The sequence below is a fragment of the Crocodylus siamensis genome, chromosome 1, assembly GCF_052110815.1.
Source record: "Crocodylus siamensis isolate JL-2025a chromosome 1, ASM5211081v1, whole genome shotgun sequence".
NCBI classification, from domain to species: Eukaryota; Metazoa; Chordata; order Crocodylia; family Crocodylidae; genus Crocodylus; species Crocodylus siamensis.
The window spans coordinates 284,370,955-284,396,089 of record NC_143395.1 but is presented as its reverse complement, the minus strand read 5'-3'; the positions used below and the strand labels follow the sequence as shown (position 1 = coordinate 284,396,089).

At 42.0% G+C, this 25,135-nt stretch overlaps 1 protein-coding gene across 1 annotated transcript in view; it reads left to right on the top strand.

The window, feature by feature from the left end:
• STS (steroid sulfatase) overlaps nt 1-25,135 on the top strand; it is a 179,677-nt gene that overhangs the window by 100,794 nt on the left and 53,748 nt on the right. The window contains exons 7-8 of the mRNA XM_090064043.1: nt 2,712-2,849; nt 20,649-20,808. Of these exons, the coding sequence (XP_089920169.1) occupies nt 2,712-2,849; nt 20,649-20,808 (298 nt within the window). The remainder of the gene's footprint in view (nt 1-2,711; nt 2,850-20,648; nt 20,809-25,135) is intronic.

The window sequence follows — 25,135 nt, the reverse complement described above, 5'->3', positions numbered from 1 at the left end:
TTGCTTGTTTTGTCTTTGCTATTCTAGAGAGCTTATTAACTGTTTTTTGTGCTTTACATTTTGAGGGTGCTTACCCATCAGTTGGGACATACCCTCTGAGGATCCATGGGTGAGGTTTCTCCTGTGGGTTTTGGGGACTGCTATACTTACCTGTTCTGTTATTTGTTGACTTGAAATGTATTATATGTAAATATTTATCTTTATCACCTATCCAGTTTATTCTATCCCTTCCCTTTTTATTCTGCATCTGAATAAACCATATATATAGTTAAGTTATTGTGTCCTGGTCTTCTTCTATAGAGGCACCATAGAAGGGGAAGCTGCAGTTTCCATCTCCATCACATATGCCCTGCTGACCATCCCCTTCTATTGAAAAAGGGGGGTACACACTCCAGTACACCCAGGTGACATTAGGAATAAGTTATCCTTTTAGGATTCATTAACCTCAAGGTAAAATAACCAGCCAAAGTTTTGTTGTTACTTTATTATTGCCCTGGATAAGGGCAAAACATACTGAAATTGAACTTTAATATCCTTGTAATAATAGTAATACTAGTAATGCTAATAATATATATTTTTAAATGTGGATTATGCTAGGATGGGAAATTTCAGAATGTTTCCTGTTTTGTCCCGTCTTAGTTAGGAAAATGAAGATACTTTTTCTGTATGAATGAAAAAAATAATCCTAGTTCTAATTTTCCATTTGATATGACTTCAGTTAACAGTTTTAAAATAAGCTATTGTATGGTATTGATTGGAGGGGTGTTGTTTTACTTGCATGCTATTTTAAGTGATAGCTTGGCAAAACATATATTATTCATTAAGAAAGAAAACTTTCAGATAAATGTATTGGCACAGACCATCTTGCCCATCCTACCTTTGAACATGTACACTACCCTGATCTAATCATGTGCTACATTGCTTTTGGAATGCATCACCACCACTGGCCACAGCTGCTTAACAAGCATAACCTCCCCAAAAGTCCCAAAAGCAAATGATTTATCAGGTGGACCTGCCTGAGCTGTCATTCAAATAATTTGTTCCTCCAACCTACTAGCTTTAAAATATCAGTCTTTATAACAGATTTCCCATAGTTCTTTTGGGAAATGTCAACTCTCATAAAGTTTTAAAAAATATATAAATAGTTCTCTTACTTTTATATACCTCCTTTCCTTCTTTTTTACAAAATAAAACAATAGACTCCACTTATTTAACTGGTTATGTTCTTTTATTTGGTCCCAGACATGGAGGTTTGTAAGAAATGAAGGAATTCAACAGCTTCTAGAGCAATGAATTTAATAAACCCGTAACCTGAAAGAGGATTTATTAACAATAGGATGAGGAAACTTCTTCTAATCAGGATGATGATGGAAGAAAGCTATTACAATCTAAGAATTGTTTAAGTAACCTCACTCCCATTGTAATGGTTTCTAGATTTCTAGATTCTTCTGCCAGTTTAGATGTAATGTTATACTTAGATCATACTAAGGGCACTTAAAACTCAAGCATCCGCATGTTAGAGCTTATTAACTCTTGCTAAATTAGGTTCTCTGCCCTGGTTCTCCAGCCCTCTAGTGGTAAGTCAGAGGCTGTGCATGCAAGAAATGATATTAACCCTTAACATGCAACGGCTTGCAGCACATCGATTAACATTCTTCAGATTTGTGTACCTTCACTCTTACTCAACATACAAGCTAAAGGCATTAGCTGATGAATTAGTTCTTAGTGCACAGGTGAACAAAATAAAATTATCATTCAAACTGCTACCCTTCTTGCCTGTTTAACCAGAAAGGGCAAAGAGAGAATGGTCACCAAGACTGTACTATGTATATTATTGTTACTTATGCTGTATTCTTTCTTCGGTCAGTTTCTAGGGTCAATAATTCTTCACTTCTAATTAGTATAAAATTCATGTCAGCAAATGAAAAAGTGTCTCTTTCTCATTACACTTAAACCCCCTTAAAAGAAAACAGGCTGTGTGAAGCAGTCTTTAAATAGGTGTCAGTGTAATTTATGCATACTGAAAGGCCCCTCTGTGGTGCCAAAGCAGCATAAGGTGCAGCTTCTGTAAATGAAAATCAGGCCCAAGATGCCTTCAGCTCTCAGAGTATATTCAAGTGGACTCGCCTGTAAAATCTGTCTGTGTTCATTTTTACTTGTTCTCCACTTCACTAAGAGTCTATTTTGATAGGACCAGAAAACACTTCTCCAGTTTTGACTTCTTGGCAGGGGCTAGCTAATGAAACTATATTGCCTTCTGATGCCATTCTAATACTTCTCTCTTTTTCTTTGAAATGTCCTATTCTAGCTGTAAAGAAAGAGGTGCACCTCTTCTACAGGTTTCTGTGTAGAAAGCTCCACTGATACACAGTTAACTCAACTCTCCACACTGTGATGCTCTCAGCTATTTTCACCAGTTTGAAATTCCTTGATGTATGGTTTTTTTGATGAAAAGCAACTGCTTCCAAAGGTCACCACTTCTCCCTGGGCCATCCCTTTCCTCTGATGTGCACAAAACTTCTCATGTTGCACTTCAAGAAACTGTGCAGCAATCAAACCAAGTTTTGTGTGATTTTCCTGAATGTGTGATAAGCATGGTCCTATTTGTTATATATAATATTTTAAGTGAAAGTATCGTAAAATTAACAGTGTAAAATATTTATATTGTCCAGATTAAACGGAATATTTAACATCAGTGGGGTTTTTTTTAGGTCAAATTCTGGATGTGTTAGAAAAAAGGAATCTGAGCAACAAGACAGTTGTGTACTTCACATCAGACCAGGGGGCCCACCTTGAAGAAGTATCTAATACTGGAGAAGTTCATGGAGGATATAATGGAATGTATAAAGGTGAGCATTAAGTGCATCTGTGTGTGTCAGAAATTACTTATTTATACTATATTTTGAGTCCAAAATTCTAAATACTTTTGCCTTCTGAATGTTAGGCTTCTAGGATAGGGACAAAAATTACTCCTAAACTGGTATAAGTGATAAGGAAACCAGTTTTAAGTCTGTAATGCAACAGAAGTTCAGTGTACATAACTGCTTTTAAAATGGCCGAAACTGGTTTAAAATAAACCTGGATGGATATAGTATCAGACTTAAGTGATAAATAGGTTTATTGAACTTCTGTCCCAGATTCCTTTCAAATTCAAGTTAACTCACAGCCCCCCAGCATCCCAGGATGCTTTGCACCATCTCTGCAAACCCCCCTCTCTATCCCTCCCCCCAAGGGTGGACAGGCTAGCCTTGGCCCAGCTGGTCTGCTTAAGGTGATCAGGAAGCCTTGCTTTAGCACTTCTTGGCTTCTGGTCTGGGCCACTGCAGGCATGTGGCTGCCTTTCCAGAATCAAAAGTGAATGTGTTGACTTGTTTATTTGGTTCAATCTATGCAGTTTAGACTAACCTGCAAAGATTGAATTGATTTAGCCTTGGGTTTTTTGACTGTCTGTACTTAGCTCTAGGGTCCATAATAATAAATCATATTAGGTATAGGTCACAGAGTGGGGCTTGCGAGTGGCCGTGACCTTGCTAGCGCCCCCTGCCGTGTCAATTAAGGTGATCCAGCACCCTTTTCTCGCCCGCCACGTCTTTGTTCTTATGAGTTCAGTAAGGGAGGCTGCCTACTTTCACCTTGACACCGTGCTGGTTTTACTTCCGTTCCAAGTGGGGCGCTCCAACACCCCCAGCCTTATGTGCAATGCGTGCCTCCAACCTCCCCTTTAGCACAGCCCAAGCCACACAGCTGTTCCTGGATGTTAATCTGTCCTTGCCCTCTGGTGCCCTCTCTGGCATCCCTTGGGCTCGTCCTGCCCTAGTGCCCCTCTCTGGCACCCCCGGGCCTGTCACCCACCTGGCGCCCCTGGGGCTCATCATGCCCCGGCTCCTGTCTCCGATCCTCCTGGACCTATCACGCCACTGGCACTGCTTTACTGGTGCCCCTGGGCTGGTCATGCACCTGTTGCCCCTTCAGCGCTTCTGGGCCAGTTAAACAACCTGCACCCTGTTATCGGTGCCTCTGGGCCGGTGCTACAACCTGCACCCTGCTACCGGCGCCTCTGGGCTTGCCGTGCTCAGGCCTCGCCCCACTGGGCCTGTCTTGCGGTTTTCCCCGTTTCTCATCCTCTCTGGAGCCTCTCACCCCCCCGGTGCCTTTGCTGTGCTTCCCGCGCTTCTCGCCCCCCCTGGGGCCTTTGCCGCACCTCCCGCACTTCTCGCCCCCCCGGGGCCTGTGCGCCCTTTCGCGGCTGGGGCTACAACCCCCACACACTGAGCGCCACTCCAGTACTCAAAATGCTGTGCCCACTGTGGCACTGCTCACTGTGCCCCCACTGGGCACCGGGAACCCCCAAGCCACTGGGGAGCCCCCGTGAGGCCTCCTCGCACCCCTATAGACTCACCCGGTCCTCCGGTATATTGGTAACTAAACCCAAAGCCAAATGGCTGTAACATAAACACAATAAGCCTCCAGGCTTGTAACTCAACTCAACAAACTATATGCCAGCCAGCTATAACCCATCATAAGCCCCCGAGCTTATAATACCAACTCCGCTCTATGCTGGCTCTCTCTCCTACCTCCGTCAGGGTTCTCTTTACCCCTGCATCATTGCAGCCGGTCAGAGTGGTCAGACTGCAACCATCGACCCGAGCTGCTCTGCTCTGCTCTGCTCTGCTCTGCTCCCCTCCCCTCCCCTCCCCTCCCCTGCCCCTGCCCCTGCCCCTGCCCCTGCCCCTGCCCCTGCCCCTGCCCCTGCCAGAGGGGAACTGCTACTCTGGCTCTGGGCTGGGCTGTTTATAAAGGCCCGGCCCTGCCCACTTCCAGCCACATGACCTGCCTGGTTGCCCCAGCAACTGGCACCTGGGCTGCCCTGGTGATTGGCAGCTCTCTATTTCCTTTTAGACACGGGGCACCCAAGTGCCCCCATGACAGTATATAAATATAAATGGCTTGACTGGAAAAAAAAATTAACATCTTCAGCTCCACTGGATTTCTGGTTATATAGCACTTCAACAAACACTTGTAAATTGACTAGACGTCCAGGAAAAGAAGTCAGTACAACAACCTGAAATGCATGTTGTGAGATAATAGAAGAAAGAGGAGGCATCAGGAAGGAGTCCCGTAAATCATTAGTGGCTATAAGCAGGAGCTAAAGATGAGTGAACAGATTAAGCCAAATAGGGAGAGGGGAGGGGAGGGACAAGGACAAATTCCAAAGTGGCATCTATGGAAAGTGGAGGAAGAGAAGGACACAAAACCAGATCACAGCAGGGACATAAAAAGCAAAAGAGGATGTCCTTGTTTCAAAAGGAAACACAACATGACTGATTTTTTTCACACTGAAAATATTGACACAATCACTGCATGCCTCTAGTTGAAGAAATCCTGTTGATGCTTGAAACCATTGGTACATTTGCATTATTGTGATAGGATCTACTATATATGAGATCTCATCACTGAAACTTTTTTTAATAGGATATGGTATATGTTGTAGCAATAAAATCTTAACAAGTGATCATTGAGGTATGGGGGTGGGAGGTTCACTCTCTCTTTTCATATATTCCTGGCGTAATATCCCTTGCTGAGCCATTTGACTTCAACCAATAAAAATAAATAAATGTAGTACATACATTTCAGCTAAAAGGTTATATTATTATGAAGGACAAACTAATTCTGGATAAGAGGAAAATGAGAAGGGGAAAAACATGGAAGAAACACAGGAGGAGGAAGATTTCCTTATTATTTTCCAAAACTCCTAAAAGAGTTGGTCATATTCAGGAAACAGAGGGAAGAGATTTTAGAATATAAATTGGAAGAGAAACTGCAAAAGAGGAGCAGTGAGAAAACTGTTAATAGTTCTGTTTGCTTTTGAAGTTGTTACTGATACCAGTAACTGGTCTTCATTTACCCCATAAGAACAGTGGGTGTACAGCTGCTCTGAAAATCAGACTTGTAATGTTTTCAGTAAGCTTCATTTCCATCAAAAAAAGAGATAAAAACTTAGTTTTTACTTGGACAAAATTGAGTCTTGCTGTTTTTTCTGGGTTTTTTTCAAAATCTTGCCTTATTTTTCAACCCATCCTACTTTGTAACCCCCACCCCTCCTAAAAAACGAAGAAAAAAAAGACAAAAGAGGGAACTTGAATATAAGCCTGTAACCTTGCAAGTTATAACTTTATAGATAAGGTATCACATTGCATGTGGATCTGATTTCAGAAAAGCAGAATAATGACATTAATTCTCAGCCATTAGATAAGACTTTACATATTCAAAGACCATAGTAGTACATATTTGTAGCTGCAGGCATAGCCTGAAGTATTTTGGAACCTCTAAAAAGGTTAGAATTATAGACTGTCAGAGATAAATTATGAGAAAAAAGATGAATTAATTGGGAAATGTATCTATCTTTAGAACTATCATGTAATGGCATATTTTCCAGCCATTTTATGTGTAGTATTTTATTTATACTTCTTAAACAACAGTCACAAATTTGAAACAGATCTTAGTTTAATCAATACAGATTTGATGGATAGAATCAACAAAAAACACAGGATGCTTGAACACGTGATGAAAATTGGCCACTTTTGTGGTTTAATTGCATCACGCTGTACACGTGCAGGGATTTTTTTATGATTTAAATGAGTTTGCTACATTGCAAACTAAACCACATCTGCATGTAGTTTAGTTTGCAATGTAGCTATTTGTAATTTTTCTGTCTTTTAACAGCTCACTCCCCCGCTCAGGAGAGGCAAGCTGAAGGCAGAAACAGTGAGGGACCTGATCCTTTTTTTCTTTTTCGCAGAGCCTGCCCACATCTCCCTGAGCCAGGGAGTGAACTGCCAAGCTGAGTGGCCCCTGAGCTGTGGAGAAACCCAGTCCTTCCTTCTCCAGGGGTGGTGGCTCTTGGGGTCACCCAGGCAGGTTACTGGCAGGTGCTTGCTGCCCCAGCTCATGCTCAGAGAACAGCTGGATCAGGCTGGGTGCTGTGAAGCCTGCCCACATCTCCCATGGCTGGGGTCAAGCTGCAGGCAGGTCCTGAGCTGTGAGGACCCTGGGCCTTCCCTCTATTGTGGCAGTCCCCCCTGGCCAGCACTTGCCCATTAGCAACCCACTCAGGTGGCCCACCATGGAGGAAAGGACCTACCTCCTGCAGCTGAGGGTCTGTTCAGCTTGTCCGCCAGCTGTGAGAGACATAGGCATGCTCTGCAGGGGGAAAAAAAAGGATTGGGCCTCTCACTGTAATGGTGATGGAAGCCACTAAATTGAAACAGTGGGTTTTTAATCCTCACAGTTAAAAACCCACCATTTCAATTTAGGGGACTAAAGCCCCGGCACATGTACAAATGGCCAAAATGGACACTTTTTCTTTCAAAATGAATTATCATGTGAATTACAGATGTGCCATGAGGTAAGCTGATAAATACATCAGCCCTGGCTAGTAGCAATGGCAGCAGCTCAGCCAAGCCCCAGAGTTGGGGCTGGAGGTGCCATGCCCCACCACTACCAGGCCAGGCTGTGCCCAGAGAACCCTTGTCCAGGGCTGGAGCAAGGGCAATTGGTGGGGAAGCGGGGGCAGGGGGCTGAGGTTGCAATGGGGGTCCAGTCATGGGGGGCAGAGGCAGGAGGGGCAGGCAGCACCTACAACTCCAGCCCCAGCCCTGAGTCGGGCACGGAGCTGGAGCAGCTGCCTGCCCCCCACCTCGAATTTGATTCCAAGATGAGGCATTTTCCCCTACGGATATAATGTGTGTGTGTAATGGGGAGCCCCTCATCTTGGAAGGGCACTTGTGAAAATGAACACTGATATACATAATCTATTACTTTTATGTAAAGACCCACGTTGTCATAATCCATCATATACATGCAAATTGGTGTGCAAGTCCTGTGTAAATCTGGATGGCTGACTTTATGAACATCAGCCTTGCTAAAATACCAGGCACTTGATAAAGTATGTGTAGAAAATTCTCAGGACAAGAAAGCTATCCATCTTGCCCTTCTGCACGTACATATATATTGGAATTTAGAGTCTCTGATGATTATCTTACTGAAAGGATATACTATGTATCATAGCTCAATATTCTGTATTTCAATATATGAAAATGTAACTATGAATTGAACCACTTAACCTTCTTATCAGATGTAGCAATTCACTCAGCAATAAATGGTTCTGCCCTCAGTCAAAACCTCTGAATCGAACTTCACAATTTGAACCCACTTATTTGTTGATACACAGCCAAAACAATAGCAATAATAAAATTTATGAGCTGTTTGGCTGGAGTGACTGGCACTACTCACTAAATTACAAAAAGATGACATCACTTGTCTTATGTTTTGAAAGTTCATGTTCTGATTATGGTCTAATATCTGAAAAGATTAGTACCAGGAAAAATTGCAGGCCAGATTTGACAAAGTAATTAAGCAGTTAATTGTTAACCTAAATAACTTTGTGTCACCTGCAGATTCTGCTGTTTCACTACTGAGTCTCCTTGCCACATGTTTAGCAAATATATTAATCAGTGTTGAACTTAATACTTTGAGGCATCTTGCAGTTAACATTATGACATGAGGAAAATTGATCAATTATTTCTTCTTGGTTTCCTTCTTTGGGTCACTTTTTAATCCATTACTATGCTTACTTAAGTTTTTTTTATATGCATCTTGTGAAAGATCTTATCAAAGATCTTTTTAAAATCTAACTTTTGTTAATCTCTATGTCTTCAGAATAGTGGGACAGTAGGCATTTTTCTTAGGAACTCAGCAGAGTTCTTCCTTGAGTTCCTCAAAAATTTTTGGATGTTTGCTATGATGCTAATCAGGCCCAGTTTCATATATTGCTTTAAATTATCACGTTATTCCAGCACCATTTCTGTTCTGTATCCAACTCCTTTGACTACTCCATCTTTATTACCTTTACATTGGACCCATCAATATTTGAAATTTATTGATTCTGGCATGCTTAAAAATCTATTAGGTTTTATTTTTTTCTATACCGTATTTCAATTAGTTCTTCAAATTCCATATTACCTTTCATGATGTCCTTAATACAGATTGCTTGCCTTAAATCAGGGCTATCCAATTGGTAGCTTATAGGCTACATGTGGGCTGGAAGGGATACATTTGCAGGCCCCAGGCTCCTGCCTGGCTGCCGCTCCCATCCCCATCACTCTGGGAGCAACAGCAGCCAAAGTCCTGGGCTCCTTCTCCCTCTTCCAGCTTTCACTGCCTGCTCCCACCTCAGGGACTTCATTGCCCCAACATCTTGGCAACACTTCCTCCACTATGGCTAAGATGTGTTTCTCCCTCTAAGGTGTTCCTCTGCTTGAAGTCATTGCCACCTGGTTATTTAACTACTATGCAGCACTTGGTGTTAACATTAGCAGAAGCCATACCATCTACTGTAAATTATGGTGACAGGAGAACCTGACCTAATTCCATGATAGGATAGACTGGGCTCTTTAACCCTGCTTGGCAGCCAGTCTAGGACTGCAGCCTCCAACAGATGGACAAATAGATAACCCCCTTTGCTCTGGCAGCTCCTGCAGCCAAATTGGTTCCAAACATACTGGCATCTGCCTTTTCTTTGGATTAAATCATTAAGGCCAAGAGTAAAACACTAGTGTGTGAGCAGCTCAGTGTTCCCATATACACTGCCAAGGATTTTGTACCCTGGAGAGGTCAATCCAACTTTGCTTTATCTTTCAAGTGGGGGGCTCAGCCTAAAATGCAGCTCTTATTAGTTATAAATCCAGGTCATTTGGTGAAAAGCAGAATACTACAGATTGTCTCTGCCAGTTGGAGTGATTATTATGTCTCATTGCCCACCTGTAGCAGTGCAGCCCTTAGCCAGTAAGGCTGTGTCCAGATGAAACAAGGAGCATATATATGTGCATGACACTTTAAATTGGGTTAAATGCTTTTGAACTGCTTTAATATTGTCGGTGTTTGCACTTGTCGGTGGCATATTGCACAGTAATTCCAACCACTGTAGCAAATGTGGTGATGTAATGAGCCCTAAATGACTTGGGGTGCAGCAAACTAAAACTCCTGCCAGGAGTTTTAATTTTGCTGCCCTTCAGCTGTGGAGCAAAGCACTGGTCTCCGTGCAGCTCAGGGGCTCTGCAGGAAGCTCGTGCAGGTAGCCTGGCAGCAGCCCAAGAAAGCAGGCTCTGCCCAAGAAAAGCAGCAAGCCTGATCATTTTTTTCTTTTTCCCCTGAAGCCTGCCTGCCTGCTTCAGTTGTGCAGGGGCTCAGTGCTTTCCTCTGTGGCTGTGGTGTCCCCAGGACTGCCCAAGCCCAATGTCTGAGAGCGGGTGCCACCTGGGAGGGGGCTGCCGCTGCCGTGGAGGGAAGCACCAGCCCACCCTGCAGCCCACCAGCAGCTTGCCCTCCCCCCCCCCGCCACTGGAAAGGCAGGTAAGTTTGCCTGTATGCGTGACATGGAGGTTTAAAAAGCCCCAAATTGAAACAGTGTTTCTAAATGCCCACTGCTTCAATTTAGGGCCCCCGTTTTGTCTATACACGCCCTAAGGTGCTAATCTGCCATCGTCTGCCTACACCAATGGGTGCTTGGAGCTAAGAGCAAACTCAAAAAGCAAATTGCATCACTGCACCAGACCAAAAAAAAAAGAGAAGATCAATACTTCACATTTCAACATGGAATGTCAGAACCGTGTGTACTAATGTGACTGATGGTCTCATGAATATCTCTGATTCTTGTGAGATAGCAGCGATAGATATGGAACTGAATTGGTTGAACATTGACATTGCAGCACCACAAGAAAAATGCCTGGCCTTGGATGGCTTCTTAAGAGAACAATATCGTATGTTCCTCTGGCAAGAGAGAGCTTCTGAAAATACACATGAACATGGGATAGGCTCTGGTGTTAGAAATCATCTTCCCAAAATGATTGAGAATCAAGCAAATAGTTCAGAGAGGATTCTCACATTTCCTGGCTAGTGTTATCAGTAAGATTCCAAACACTGAGACCTTATATGTCCAGGTGGACTTCAGTGCCAAAGATGGTGCTGATAGTGGATCCTGACCAATTTGCCTGGCCTCATGTAATACAGGAAACATAAATAATAATGGACAAAGGCTATAGTGTTTTGCTCCTATTATTCAAGGGAAAGCAGTGCCACTGACACAGCTCTTAACTTTATTGAGAGTCGGTCTGTACTTGAAGAGCTTGATGATATTCCAACTGTTGAGGACTTAAGTATGGCCATAGAAAATCTGGTTATGGCAAGTCCCTAGGAAAAGATGCCATTCCTGTGGAAGTGGTCAAGTGTGGAACATCTGTGCTTCTTCCCCACCTATACAAGCTTCTTATTCACTGCTGTAGAGTAGGGACAGTACCACAAGATATACAAGATGCAAATATAGTCATGCTATACAAGAATAAAGTCAACTGCAGTGACTGCAATAACTATTGTGGCATTTTGCTACTATGGTCAGGTATGCATGGGTGTGCAGTGCAACATCAGGGGAGCACAGGCACATGGTGTAGTGGAGGGGGGGATGTTCCTGCACGGTTCAGAAGGTGGAGCAGGATCTCCATGGTGTATGGGTTGTGGAGTCTGTGACTTGAATCTCAGCCCCTTAGAAGATGTCCAGATGTGCTTTAAATTATGCTCCAGTATAGTGTCTTACTAGGAAAAGATTTCCATACTTTGCTTCAAATACTGTTTCTATTTAAACCCTCTAATTTACCTTATCCATCCTGGATTCATTTTTCTGTTTCAAGCTATCAGTGTGTTGTGAGACACTGTTTTCTTACCTGACACCAATGCTATACCTGGCATTACTTTTCATCTTTGATTTACATTCTCATTTTGTTAACATTTCCTTTCGATGTCACTGTCTCGCTAGAATGAATGAATCTAATTACATTGTGGTCACTATTACTTCATGGTTCAGCTACAGTTACTTCTTTATTTAACTTCTGTATCTTACTAATGGCTAAATTGGGAATGCGCCTCTCTTCTTGAACACTCTAAAAATGGCTGTTCCCAGGAGTAGTTAAGCACTGAGAAATTGTTTCCCTCAACTTTATTTCATTATAACATTTTGGCATTTACATGGAAATAGTTGGAATTCCTTGATGTTATCTTGTTTAATTTTTCAGCATCTCAAATATCAGTGCCAGGGAACCTGGTTTTCTCTGTTAAAAAAAATCCCCAATTTTCAGCTTAAAAAAGTAACCCAAAATACACATTTTTCTGTAGTCAAAATTAATCATCACTGTGTATATAAATATCTATGAATTACTGGTGTTTCATTTTAATCACAGAAAAATGTGGCTTTTATGTTACTTTTTCTAACCTGAAAACTGGGGATTTTTTTTTGATCAGAGAAAACCAGGATCCCTGAATATCACTCTTGATTGCCTTGCATTTCTTGGTTTTGGTTGTGTAGGTCCCTTCTCATTTACCAGTCCTCTGTGTTTTTCCAGATTTTTCAGATAAACACATAGAGATATAGAAGATTTTTTTGAACCCTTTAAATATTAGAGCCTGAGCAATATGTTCCTATGTATCTGTGAACCTTTTAGCACAAGAAGCCGTGTCCTGACTGGGACATTTGGGTGCTATGGTACTCCTACTAAAATTTGGGTTGAATTGTGGATTTAGTAAAACATTCAGGCTAAATCTCCAACCCATTTGAGCAGTACTCAACTTTGAAGTTCCATAAGCCTTGAGGTTCTCCTGAAGCTATGATTCCTCTTTTGATTTTAATTATTGAGCCTTTTGGAAGTATGTACACTAATCTATGAGAGTGTCTGCATAAAATGCTAAATGCACAGTAGACTAATTCTACTGTGCATTAGTGTGTCACAGAAAAAGCTGTGTGAATGAGCTAGTGTGCAGTAGAATTAGTCACGTTAGCATCACTGTAAAGGTGTGCACCGGTGCTACTGTGCAGCAGTGCCAGTTACTGCACATTGAGTTAATACCTGTTATTACAGATACTAAACTTAATGCACTATAACTACAGTGCATCAGTGCACATGTAGACATGCTCAGTGTTTAGGAATTCAGAGCAATTTAAGTTATCTTCCATTCTAGACCGATGTAGCTAAGTGTCTGCAATGTGCACTGTATTCCAAAAATTAGGAGCAGAACATAAGAAGAAGTTGGAGAAGACATTCATAGCTGCAATATTTGTCAACAGCCACTGAATAATGCAAACAATGTCTCAATCATTCATGTTTAGTAGAACTTATTTGCGTAAGTAGCCATTTGAGGCTCAGCAGTATGACAGTTAGTGTGTGTTGTTGCTTCAAAATGTGCACTAATAATACTGAAATCAGTGAAATCAGTAAACATTTGCCTGTAGACTTCACCCACTGTCTCTAAGATATTCTAAGATGTTCTAAAATGAACAGATAACCATGCAATCCCAAAAAGAATACAAAATAATGCAAGCAATTAATTGTTCTGATTTGGAAGAGGATCTGAGGCATGTGTCACCTATAATGTTTTTTGTATGAGAACCAGGACTGTTTGAGATGAAAATAAAAAATCAACTTTACCAAATACTGAACATAGCTTAAATCGAGGGGTTACCAGATGGTCTTGCCATTAAAAATGAATTGCTCTACAATATTTTCATGAGGTACAGAAATAGCAACCAATTTTGATAATAGATGTTCATAACTAAGAGTCCACTACAGGTGGGTAAAGTCATTCATTTCTTTTTATTCTCCCTACAGCCAAAAGAATAAAGGCTGGCACAGGCCTCTTTCTGTCTTGTGTAGGAAGGAAAGATTGTTTAGCCTTGTTAGACTCCAAGTGAAAGAGCACTTTTAAATAATTTTTGGGATCGGAGAATGATGAAAACTAAGATGGGTTATATTAATAGAATTTCAGAACTTCACTTTGTACAGCATCTTCCGTATCAACTATATTCTAAGAATTAAATGATAGCAGGTGGTATGAAGCAGAGATTTAGGCAAGATATGCTTTCAGATGAGATGTGAAATGAAGGAAGATGAAAATTTGGAATCTCTGTTTGAGTGATCACCGAGCATTGCATCTGTACTTTGCCTGTTCCTGCAGTTTTTTTCTGCAAGTAAAGAGAAGATAAGCCATTGTTAAATATAAAGCTAGTACAACACGGACAGCTGCAGACAGCTAAGCATGCAAATAAAGTCTAGGCTCTATTAGTTTGCTTTTAAAAATATTTTATAGACTTTTAAGAGAATAAAAATAATATCTTTCTGTGTGGTTGTATATTGTTACTACTCACTGGCTGCTGCCCTTCTTTGGCTAATTCCCAGCCCTAAGGATTGAAAAATGAGTTGGGCCCAAAATATCATAAAGGTTCCTTTAAATAATGAACTTTGGAGGATTTTATATTCTTTTTGGTTTGAATCTTTAAGGCACACTTCCTTTTCATGTTCAAGTTTTTCTTTCGAAGCACAAGGGCTAGAAGCTTTCCTTTTAAGAACTGAACACTGAGATTCTAGTGCAGCTTCTTAGTTCAAGCATCTAGAGTTTTAAGAAAATGCTATCAGGAGATTCATAATCATGCTGTAAGAGCTGGCAGATCTGCTGATGTTATCATCTTCCCCAGAAGATGAAAAAGATACAGCTATTTATAGCAGCATAGAGGCTGTATTGGCTTTGAAGTTCCCCACTTCGCCTGCATTCTGGCTTACTAATCTGTTCTTGACTTTCACAAGGATAGAAACTGCTTCAGGAAACCCTGGAAGCAAAAAGCGATGGGGGAGGCAAAGCAGAATGAACAGGAAGCCCTTCACAGGGCAAAAACTGAAATGCCTTCTTTAGACCTTCTAGCTCTTTTCTTTTAGGCATCCTCTGTATATAAAGACAGGTAGAGCCCTTTCTTGTGGGCAGGGGTGGATCCAGGAGGGGTGCAGAACTGAACTTGTTACCCCCTATAATTCCTGATTAACCCAAAAGTTTAAAATCAACAGCCTAGCAGTGGCAGTTGCATTTCTATTCACACAGCAGTGAGGAAGTCAATTGACTTTATTAAAATCTGCATGATTCATTAATGCAGGTTCCATTTTTGCGGGGGGCGGGGGGAGGGCTTTGATATTAAACTGAAAAACATAGCCTAAGTCCCTACTGTGTTAGTAAAGCTTTTAGTCTCTTTTTAACTTCAGGAAAAATGGTGTTGTATTATGCAATGATGCACTACACCATCCACATCCATTTTCAAATTCCTAGATCCACCCACTCTGGTGGATACTGGTAGTATTTCTCAGTATCATCTCCATCATTTCACAATGCCTTAGAAGTAACTTTATCTTCTCCTTCCCACTAATGTGCTTCATACCAGGGCCATGTTTCTTCAAGTTCCTACTCCCCGAGAAGTGTTTCTTTCCAAATGTTCTGTTTTCTTCCTCTCACTGGGCATGTCTACATGAGACATTTACTGCAGATCTGCCTAATTAGCCCCACAACAAAGTCTTAGCATCTACATGTGCAGTACTATTGGGAAGGAGTAAACAAATTAATTCCACTGTAGATTAGTACTTGTTAACAAATGTACAATCCTGTGGAAGAATTGTTTACTCTGCAACAGTGCATGTGTAGGTGCTGATGGGATTAGCTGGGGTATGAGGGTGCTTCAGTGCAGGGCTGCCTGCTGGCTGGCCTTGCACTGGAGCATCCTTGTGTCCCAGCCAGCCCCTCTGCAGCATATTGAACCTGGTTGGAGCAGCCCTGGGCTGACAGGATGACCCACTGGGTCCCCTGTTGCCCTTAAAAATGTTTTTTAAAACCTAGTGGTCTGAGAATTGACACAACACTCAGTTGATGAATAGCAGAAAGGCTTGCTTTAATAACTACAGGAGTTTTGTAACTACACCAAGTTACAAAACTAAATGACAGAAAAAGACTCTTTTCCAGTATAAAATGAGCTATTACTCCTAGTATTATCTTAGCTGCAAAGAGATCTTTACCCAATGCAGGCAGGAAGCAGTTCTTGTACAGCCTCACAGCGTGGCTCCTTTGCTTATCAGCTGGGTGGCAGGATGGCTTCTTGGTCTTCCCTGGACTGCACACATCTTGCCAGCAGTTCTGTCTTGCTTTCTACTATTTAATTGTATAGCTTCAAAGCATTTTTCCTTGATAGTTGTCCGATTAAAGTCCAAACAAAACAGGGAGGAAAAGGTTGACCATTATATGACAATTTGTAAATTGCCAGGCTCCTGTTTTTGGATTTGTCTAGGTGTGGAGGCTGTGTGTCTTTGCAGCCCCTGCAATTATAGGTCAATTACAGATGATGGGTCTTCAGTGGTCAAACAGGATGTTTAGAGGCATTGGTTACCAGACGAGTCTTTGGGTATTTGTTTATCAATGGGGCAAATTTGTGATAGCTTGTACTGGTGATGTTCTATTTACAAAACTCAAGACATACATTGAATGATTAATACATTTGTAACAACTTAGACATTGGATGCCTTTTTTAAGAAATGTGACCATGTCATGTGAACACGACATCTTTCCAGGACCTTTTACAGGTTCCTCTTGAGATGCATATTTAGTCTTTTGTCTTCTTTAGTTACTAGTTCACCTGAAATCCTGCTCCACTGGGCTTTAAACTAAGCCCGCCGGGAGATGGGGGGACTACTGCCACTGCTGGCCCGCTGAACAACCCTTGCAAAGCCAGCAGACCAAGGCATTTAAGGGAATCCACCCCTGCCCCAGCCCTGGAACAAACTGTAGGCAAGGCAAGCGTCCCCAAAGGGGACACAAATGCCAGGAGCTTGGGGAATAAACAGGAGGAACTTTCCTCCTGCTAAACACAAATAACTATAATGTCATAGGGATAATGGAGACCTGGTGGGACTCCACCCATGACTGGGCCACAGGTATAGACAGCTATACCCTGTACAGGAGAGACTGAGAAGACAAAAGGAGCGGGGGTGTAGCTCTCTATGTCAAGGAAAGCTACGCGTCCCTGCAAGCTGACATTGGAACCCACGGTGGACTACTTGAGACCCCCTGGGTTAAAATCTATGGGGAGCATGGCAGGGGATACTATGCTGGGAGTCTACTATAGAAACCGTACCCAGGGTCAAGACCTTGACCAGGAGTTTGCCCAGGAATTGGCTGAGGCCATGCACTCCCAATGTATGGTTGTCATGGGAGACTTCAACTACCCAGACATCTCGTGGGAGGAGCACGTAGCCAAATCTGAGTGGTCACAAAGCTTTTTCTCAGGCATGGCTGACCTCTATCTGACTCTGAAAATCTATGGGCCGATGAGAGGTAAAGCACTGCTCAACCTTGTACTGGCAACCGGGGATGACCTAATCAGTGACCCAATGATCGAAGGGAAGCTGGGTGACAGTGACCATGAGCTGATCACCTTCACCATCTGCCGTAAAACTGGCAAGTCAGTCAGTAACACAGAAGTCCTGAACTTCAGGAAAGCTGACTTCAACAAGTTAAAGAGGCTTGTCAGTGAGGCCCTAAAGGGCCACAACCCAAAGGGATGGGGAGCTCAGCATGAGTGGCTGCTCCTCAAGGGAACAATCCTGGATGTGCAAGCAAAGTCTCAGAGGAAAGGCAGCAAAAGGGCACAGCAGCCCCCTTGGCTCTCCAGGGAACTGGCGGACCTCCTGCATCTTAAAAGGAAGACCTACAAAGGATAGAGGACTGGAACCACCACCAAGGAGGAATACTCTGCTCTGGTCCAGATCTGCAGAGAACAAACCAGGAAAGCCAAGGCTTCAGTGGAACTCCAGCTAGCTACAAATATCAAGGACAATAAAAAGTCCTTGTTAGATATGTGGGGAGCCAGAGAAAAAGCAAGGGCAACACTGGACCCCTGCTAAACCAGATGGCACAACTGACAACTGTTACCCATGAAAAAGCAAACTTGCTAAATGGGTTCTTTGCACCAGTTTTTCACCAGTCCCATGAGACGCCTCTGCCCACAGTGGGTCAGGAAGGCCTGGGTGAGGGAGATTCCTTGCCCTCCATTGAAGCTGACTTTGTGAAGGAACACCTTGACAAGCTGGATACCTTCAAGTCAGCCGGCCCTGACGGTTTACACCCAAGGGTACTCAAGGAGCTGGCTAGCATCATAGCTCAGCTTCTGGCATGGATCTTCAAGAACTCCTGGCACTCTGGTGAAGTGCCTGAAGATTGGAAGAAGGTCAATGTGGTGCCTATCTTCAAGAAAGGGAGGAAAGTGGATCCGGCAAACTACAGGCCCATCAGCTTGACCTATATCCTGGGGAAGGTCTTGGGAAAGATTATCAAAGAGGCCATCCTTAACAGACTAGCTCATGGCAATATCTTGAGGGATACCCAGCATGGGTTTGTTGTGGGTAGGTGTTGCTTGACTGTGAATGTTTGTTCACCAGAGCGCCTCAAGGGATGATGAGATTGAACAGTTATAAACTACTGGAAGACTGTTTCAGGCTGGACATAAGAAAGAATTTCTTTATTGTCTGAGCCCCCAAGGTCTGGAATAGCCTGCCATTGGAGGTGGTTTATGCACCTACATTGAACATCTTCAAGAGAAAATTGGATGCTTATCTTGCTGGGATCTTATGACCCCAGCTGACTTCCTGCCCCTGGGGCAGGGGGCTGGACTCAATGTTCTTCCGAGGTCCCTTCCAGCCCTAATGTCTATGAAGTCTATGAAATGCATATGTAGTTTCCTTGCCTTTACTGGCTCAACTTTTTTTCTTTGGCTTTCTTAGATACACACATCATGAGCATGTCAGGTCTCTGACAATACTTTTAACCATCACTTATTTTTTAGGCTTAGGTGTGGTAGAAGGTTGAGGCCTGTTATCATGACTGTTATTATCTTATGGCATGGGTCTGGCATCCGGTACTGCAAGCACTCCACTGTCTCAATGCCTAATGGGTTGCAAGGCATTAGCAGAGTTTGATACTCTTGTGGCAGTCTTGTTACCACAACTCAGTTTTGCCCCAAGCATTGTCTTGCATTCTTGTGCAAGAGACACTGCCCAAGCTTTCACAGTTTTCATATGCAGGAAGCACCCCTTCCAGCTGGGGCTGCTCCAACCTGGCTCAACATGTTGCAGTCCTGGGTGCGCATGTAAATGTGGCACCTGGAGCAATAAACCTTGTGAGATATGCACTGGAGTATATTGCTTCCAATTAATTGCATGGGTAGACATATCCATTGTATACTAGGAATCTGGACTCTTCACTACATTGCCACGTATGTTGGCATGCTAATTTTGTAGGCTGTTTCTGTATGTGACACTCATTTTCCTTTGGTTAAAGAAAAGTAGAGTCCTATGTCCTTGTTCCATCCTTTTAATTTTCCACACTTTATTTATCTTTCCAGAGAAAATCAGAACAGAGGTTCTCACTAGATCATGTGAAGAGGAAAATTGATTCGCTGAAGGGCAAGAATACAGCTCTTAATGGGACAGTTTTCCTTAGAGATTTTTGAATGTTTTAGTCTTATGACCTCTAATCTTGGGCTGCCAGTTGTGTTCAGAGAGGAATAGATGATCCTCAGGAAGTGACTGTGTAAATCTAGGATAAAAATGTGTCTCCTTCTCTATTAAAGAGGATTATCATGAAAGATTAACTGCTTCTATGCATTCACTCTCTACATCTGAGCAAAGATCCTTTAGTAAAGATCCCAAACTATATAAAACATGGCGATCCCTGATTATGATTAATCCAATACTGTAGTTACCTCACTGGGCAAATGTTATGGTCTTTTCATGGAAAATTATGCATCCCAGGAACATTGATGTAGCAGAAAGTTGGAGCCCAAATTCAGAATATATTATTAACTTATTACCAAAATGGGTAAGTTTAAGCTTGATTTGAGGACTATGACATTTAAACTAGTATATACACTTCCCTTCCCTCTTCCCTACCCCTCCTCCCACCCCCACTGTATCTAAAATATAGAACCTTTATTTATAAATCTAACTTTTGGATATCTGTAAAGTTATTGTGAGAGCATGAGTTGATCTGCTCTATTTGTTTCAAGTAAACACCTACCATTTGCCTCCACGAAATAACTCATGATACTCAACATGGTACTTAGGAGTTTTGCTACTGACATAATGAAAACAGAACCAAACTATTCCATAATAAAGGGCAGGATATGTTTTTAACTGATTTAAATAGAATGTATTTTTAAAACATTCTGGAGCACTGTGCATCTCCACAGTACCACATAAGTAGTTAATTATATATTTGTGATACCTTTTCATATAGAGTTGTCAGTGACATTATATTAAATACTGTTATCACTAGAATAAACACACGCTTTGTTTTCACGTCAATAGAAAGATCTGCGACAGTGGGACAGTGATGGGTGGCATAGAATCAAAAAGGAGGAACAGTATATTTGTAATAAGTTTGTTGAATATACTTAGTCTGATACTTGAATGTTGACTGTATATTAATTATTGTTGGTTTAAAAAAAAAGATACCTGGGACATCCAAAAACTACTGAAATTACTATAATATTTTCCTTCCTGATGCATTTAATTTCAGGATCAAATAATATAGATAAAATAGACATTTTTCTATGTGCTGAACTATTCTGTACTGATTGTAATGAAATATCACACGTTTTATAAGGGTTTATTCCTCATCCATCAAAAAGAGGGTGCCTAAAGAAGAAATGATTTTCTGCAGAAGAAACATTTTCATTCTTTCAGGCGGAAAGTCTACAAACTGGGAAGGAGGTATCCGTGTGCCTGGTCTTCTCCACTGGCCTGGGGTGATACCGCATGGTGCCCATATTGATGAGCCAACAAGTAACATGGATATATTCCCAACAGTCGTTAACCTTGCAGGGGCACATGTGCCTACAGACAGGTAGTGCATATTGTCTCTCTTGTTCATGGGCATTTTCATAGTTATTTTCTGCTTTTTGGCACCTTTATTCTAATTTGTTTGGGATATATGTGAGAAAAGACTGAATTTCAAATGTCATGACTTTGCCTCTGTCTACAATAGTAAAATATTTCTTTTTCATAACATCATTATGAAATGTTTATGGAAATGTATGTCTTTTTTGAACGAGTCCATATTAGTTGGATTTAAAATGGAAACAGAGTGGGACTCTATTTTCCTTTACCTATCTAAGAGGTAGTTTCTTAGCTGTCTTTCTGGCATTTGCCGGGGCTAAACTATGAAAGGGGCTGCTTCCTCTACCTGAGTCTAATATCTGCTGGTCATGGGTTTCCAACCTCCAAAATGTTAATGGTTTAGAGATCAGTGCACGTCTACAACAATACCTAACCGGGTTATAGCCTATTGTGTATGCCTAGTCTATGCATGCATGCTTGTGTGTCTACCCTGCCAAGGAAGTAGCTGTGTGTAAGTAGCACTTTTGGCCTTGCCTAAAAACCTGCCATTTAGACAAGCAAAGGGACATACGAGTCCACCCTTACCTTTCTTTGCACTCTATCTCTCCTTTTTGCCAGGTAGAGTTTCATTCCCCCCTACAACTCTCCATCACCTAAGTCAACAAGAGTTTTGTCCCTCTGCATCTGTCTCCTAATCTGTTAAATGAAAACAGTGGGTTCAGACTTTCATTCAAAAGAGTTTTGAAAATGATGGTAAACAAAAACTAAGATTTATTAATCAACTCAGATCTGAGCTTAAGTTCTAGATCATTCTCCTGTTATCTGCTTCTAACCCTCATTTCTCTCTCTTTCTCAGAAAAAAAGATATTTTGGTATATCATAGAAAACAATAAGTAATTCAGTAAGAAAAAAAATCTCTGTCTTGTAGTCTCATAGAACAAGACCAAGGGGACATTCAATTAATTTATATCAACTGGTGGTAAAAAAAAAAAACAAAAACAGATAAAAGGAAATAGTACTTTGTGCAGAGTATTGTAAGTATGTGAAAGTTACTACTAAGAAAAACATTTTGATCTAAATTATATAAGAGTAAAACATTGACTTTCATGGTGTTATTCTAGATTTTGCACTGGCATAACTGAGACAAAATTTAGTCCTGAGGGAAATCATTTAGACAAGCAATTCAGTGGATTTTAAGTAGAACAGCCTGAAAATTTTTCAAAAGAACATTTTCCTGTCAGAGAATACAGTTTTGTGGACATTGAAATGTTTCATGGGAGCATCTCTAGCTGATCACTGCTCCCAGTGTTGCTATTATGTGGTAAAGTGACATCATATTATTTTATATACTAAAGCATGGCCTATGGAAGACCATAAGAACAAGGGAATAAATAAATCAGAAAGGAGTCTATATCCCCAAGCAGATCCATAGCCAAGAAACAAATATGCTTATGGATATATCTGTATATAGACATACAAAACTCTTGAGTTGTAGAGGGGAACAACCTCATGCTCCCAATTAACCTCCCCAGCAGAGAGTGCCAGGAACGGTAATGCAATGATTAGCGGTTTGATGTTTTTCACAGAATCTTCCAAGGGATGTCATCCATTGGTGGATGTGTCCATTTTTCTATCTCCGCCTCTGCTACCACTCAGTGAGTGCATCTACACAAGACACTGTGCAGTAAAGCTTCACCATGTACACATGTGCATCAATTACTACACCGTGTATTAGTCTAATACTAATGCTAGTAGATACAGGTACTAGAAAAACAGCACATTAACTAATGTGCCATACCACACATGTAGACGCTGACCACAAGAAAATTGCTCCCAATCAGCCTAGGCAGCAGGGGGCTACAGGAGTCAGGGAGAGCTGTCCTGGTTCATCATGACACTGCCTGCCAGCCATGTGGAGATTGGGATGTGTCCTGATCTCCACAGGGCAGGGAGGCAGCACCCAGAATCTGGGACAACTCCTCCCATCCCACTCAGGGCCAGCCCAGTCTCCTCCCCTGTCTGTAATGGAGCTGCCTGCTGAGCTGGGACTGCTCCCCTCCTTTCCCTACTTCCCCCCTGCCCTCCAGAGCCCCTATGCCCCCTGCCTTCCTGGGGCTGGCATGTGGTGAAGCCTGAAGCTCCCCCTGGCTGTTGCAGGGAGGCAGAACAGGGCAGAGCAATCCTAGACTCAGCCTATCCTGTTGGGCTCAATTTGTTCCCAATGGGGGCACCGTGAGATGTGCACTGGGAACTGCTTTTAAGTGCTCATTTGTTGCATGTGTAGATGTCCCAGTGCCAGGGATTTAAACTTTTGGAGGCCTGAGGACAGGTTTCAGTTTTAGGCCCCTGTCCTTTACTAGGCAGCCATACTGTTTGCCTCCCACTTTAGGGTGACTGTGATAAATACAGAAGGGAATTGGAGAATTTACTGTAACAAAGCAAAATCATGTCTCATTCTGAAGTCAAAGTTCATTCTCTTCCAAGTGAGTTCCTTTATTTTTTCCTTCCACTTGTTAAAATTGCAGTTTCCTTTTTCCCCCATCCTCTCTGTCCTTAGGTCATCCTTATGGTTCCATCATACTTACCTAAATATCTCAGGAATTGTATCTATATAAATACTGTCCCTCCAAATATTGTGAGTTAAAAAATCCTGAGCAAAGATGTCATTTGATGTCTCTAACTTTTAGAACAGATAAAATTTCCTTTGATGCCTTTGACAACTTAGGTTTTGCTGAACATAGATCTTGAGTGATTTCTGCATTTCATAATTTAATTTTTATTTTTAGTTTAATTTTTTTCTGAAGAGAGAAAAAAATAAATCATTAAAACATTTTTCTATTTGTATAAAATAGCCTTGGGATCATTAGCTGGCTAAATAAGGTGTTGTTAAAGATATGTGAATAAAAAGTAAAATACCTTGGAGTAAAACAGATCTACCAGATCCTGTAACATCCCTGGGATTTAAAGTCCTCTAATGTTTTCCTTGTTTAAAGTGTAAAAGGGCATTGCCACTTCTACGGTACTTTAACAATTTCTAATTCAAAGCTCTGAAATCTTTTGATGCCCTAAATATTCTAAACTGTGGGCACATCTACACATGGCCATATGGTGGCATTGTTACTGTGCCATCATTTAGTAATTCCTTTTGAAAGTACAAAATTATGGCTCTGTAATAGTCTGTAAGGCTCTGTGCTGGCCACATACAGTTATTTTTAGTTGTTACATCGTCATAGCAGTGAGCTAAAATGAGAGAGTGTTGCTATGGCGATGTAACTGCAGCATCACCGTTTTTGCCCATCAACCCTACCTTGCCATAGCATGTTTCTACAGTGACATAGTGTCACATGTAGATGTGCCCTGCATGTTTTATTGTCACTTCTCTTGGTTAGGAGAGGAGGATTTTATTGTGTCATAGCCCAGTCACTATTCTGAACCTGTCTTTTGATTTGTTATTAATGTGAATACATAGCTCCAAAGCTGTTTTGTCCATTCCTAAATTTAGTTATCCCCTGTAAGGAGGATCACCACTAAAGCTGTAGAAAAATACCAGCCTGGCAGCAAGTGTTTATTTGGGGCATGTAAAATCAAAAGTGTATTTGCTTAGATAAAATCAATATACCTCTTCTTCTGTACCCACTCCCAGAGGCCCTAAACAGTCTGGGACTTCCATGGGGAGTCCCTCATGTTGGACAATCATAGGATCAATGAGTCAGAAGGGACCTGGACAGATCATCGAGTCCGCCCCCCTGCCAAGGGCAGGAAGCAGCACTGGGGGTGGCAGGGGTCATAAGACCCCAGCCAGGTCCCTTTCCAGTCTCCTCTTGAAGATTTCCAGGGAAGGTGAGAGCACCACCTCTCTGGGAAGCCGATTCCAGGTTCTGGCCACCCTTACTGTGAAGTAATTCTTCTTAATATCTAACCTAAACCTATCCTCCCTCAGCTTGTGGCCATTGTTCCTGGTGACTCCAAGGGGAGCCCTGGTGAACAGACTTCCCCCAAGTCCCTGCTGCTGGCCCCTGATAAGATTGTAATATTGGTTCTACACTGGCATGTGGGGTCAGGACAGGATACGGAATCATTCTGTGGTCAGATCTAGCAGACAGGGCTAAGCCAGCACACCAGATTCTAGATTATGATTTCTCAGACAGTTTTCTGGTTGAAGCTGCAACATGCATTTAATAGTTATAATTTTATAAATGGCATTAGGATAGGTTCTATCCCAGGACAGGACAGGGACCCATTATAGAACCTAGAGTTTTTCCCTTTTCTGTGCAACATCCATCTTACAGTGCCACCCTCCTCCTGGCTTGCCATCTCCTTTCCAGCTCTAGTTA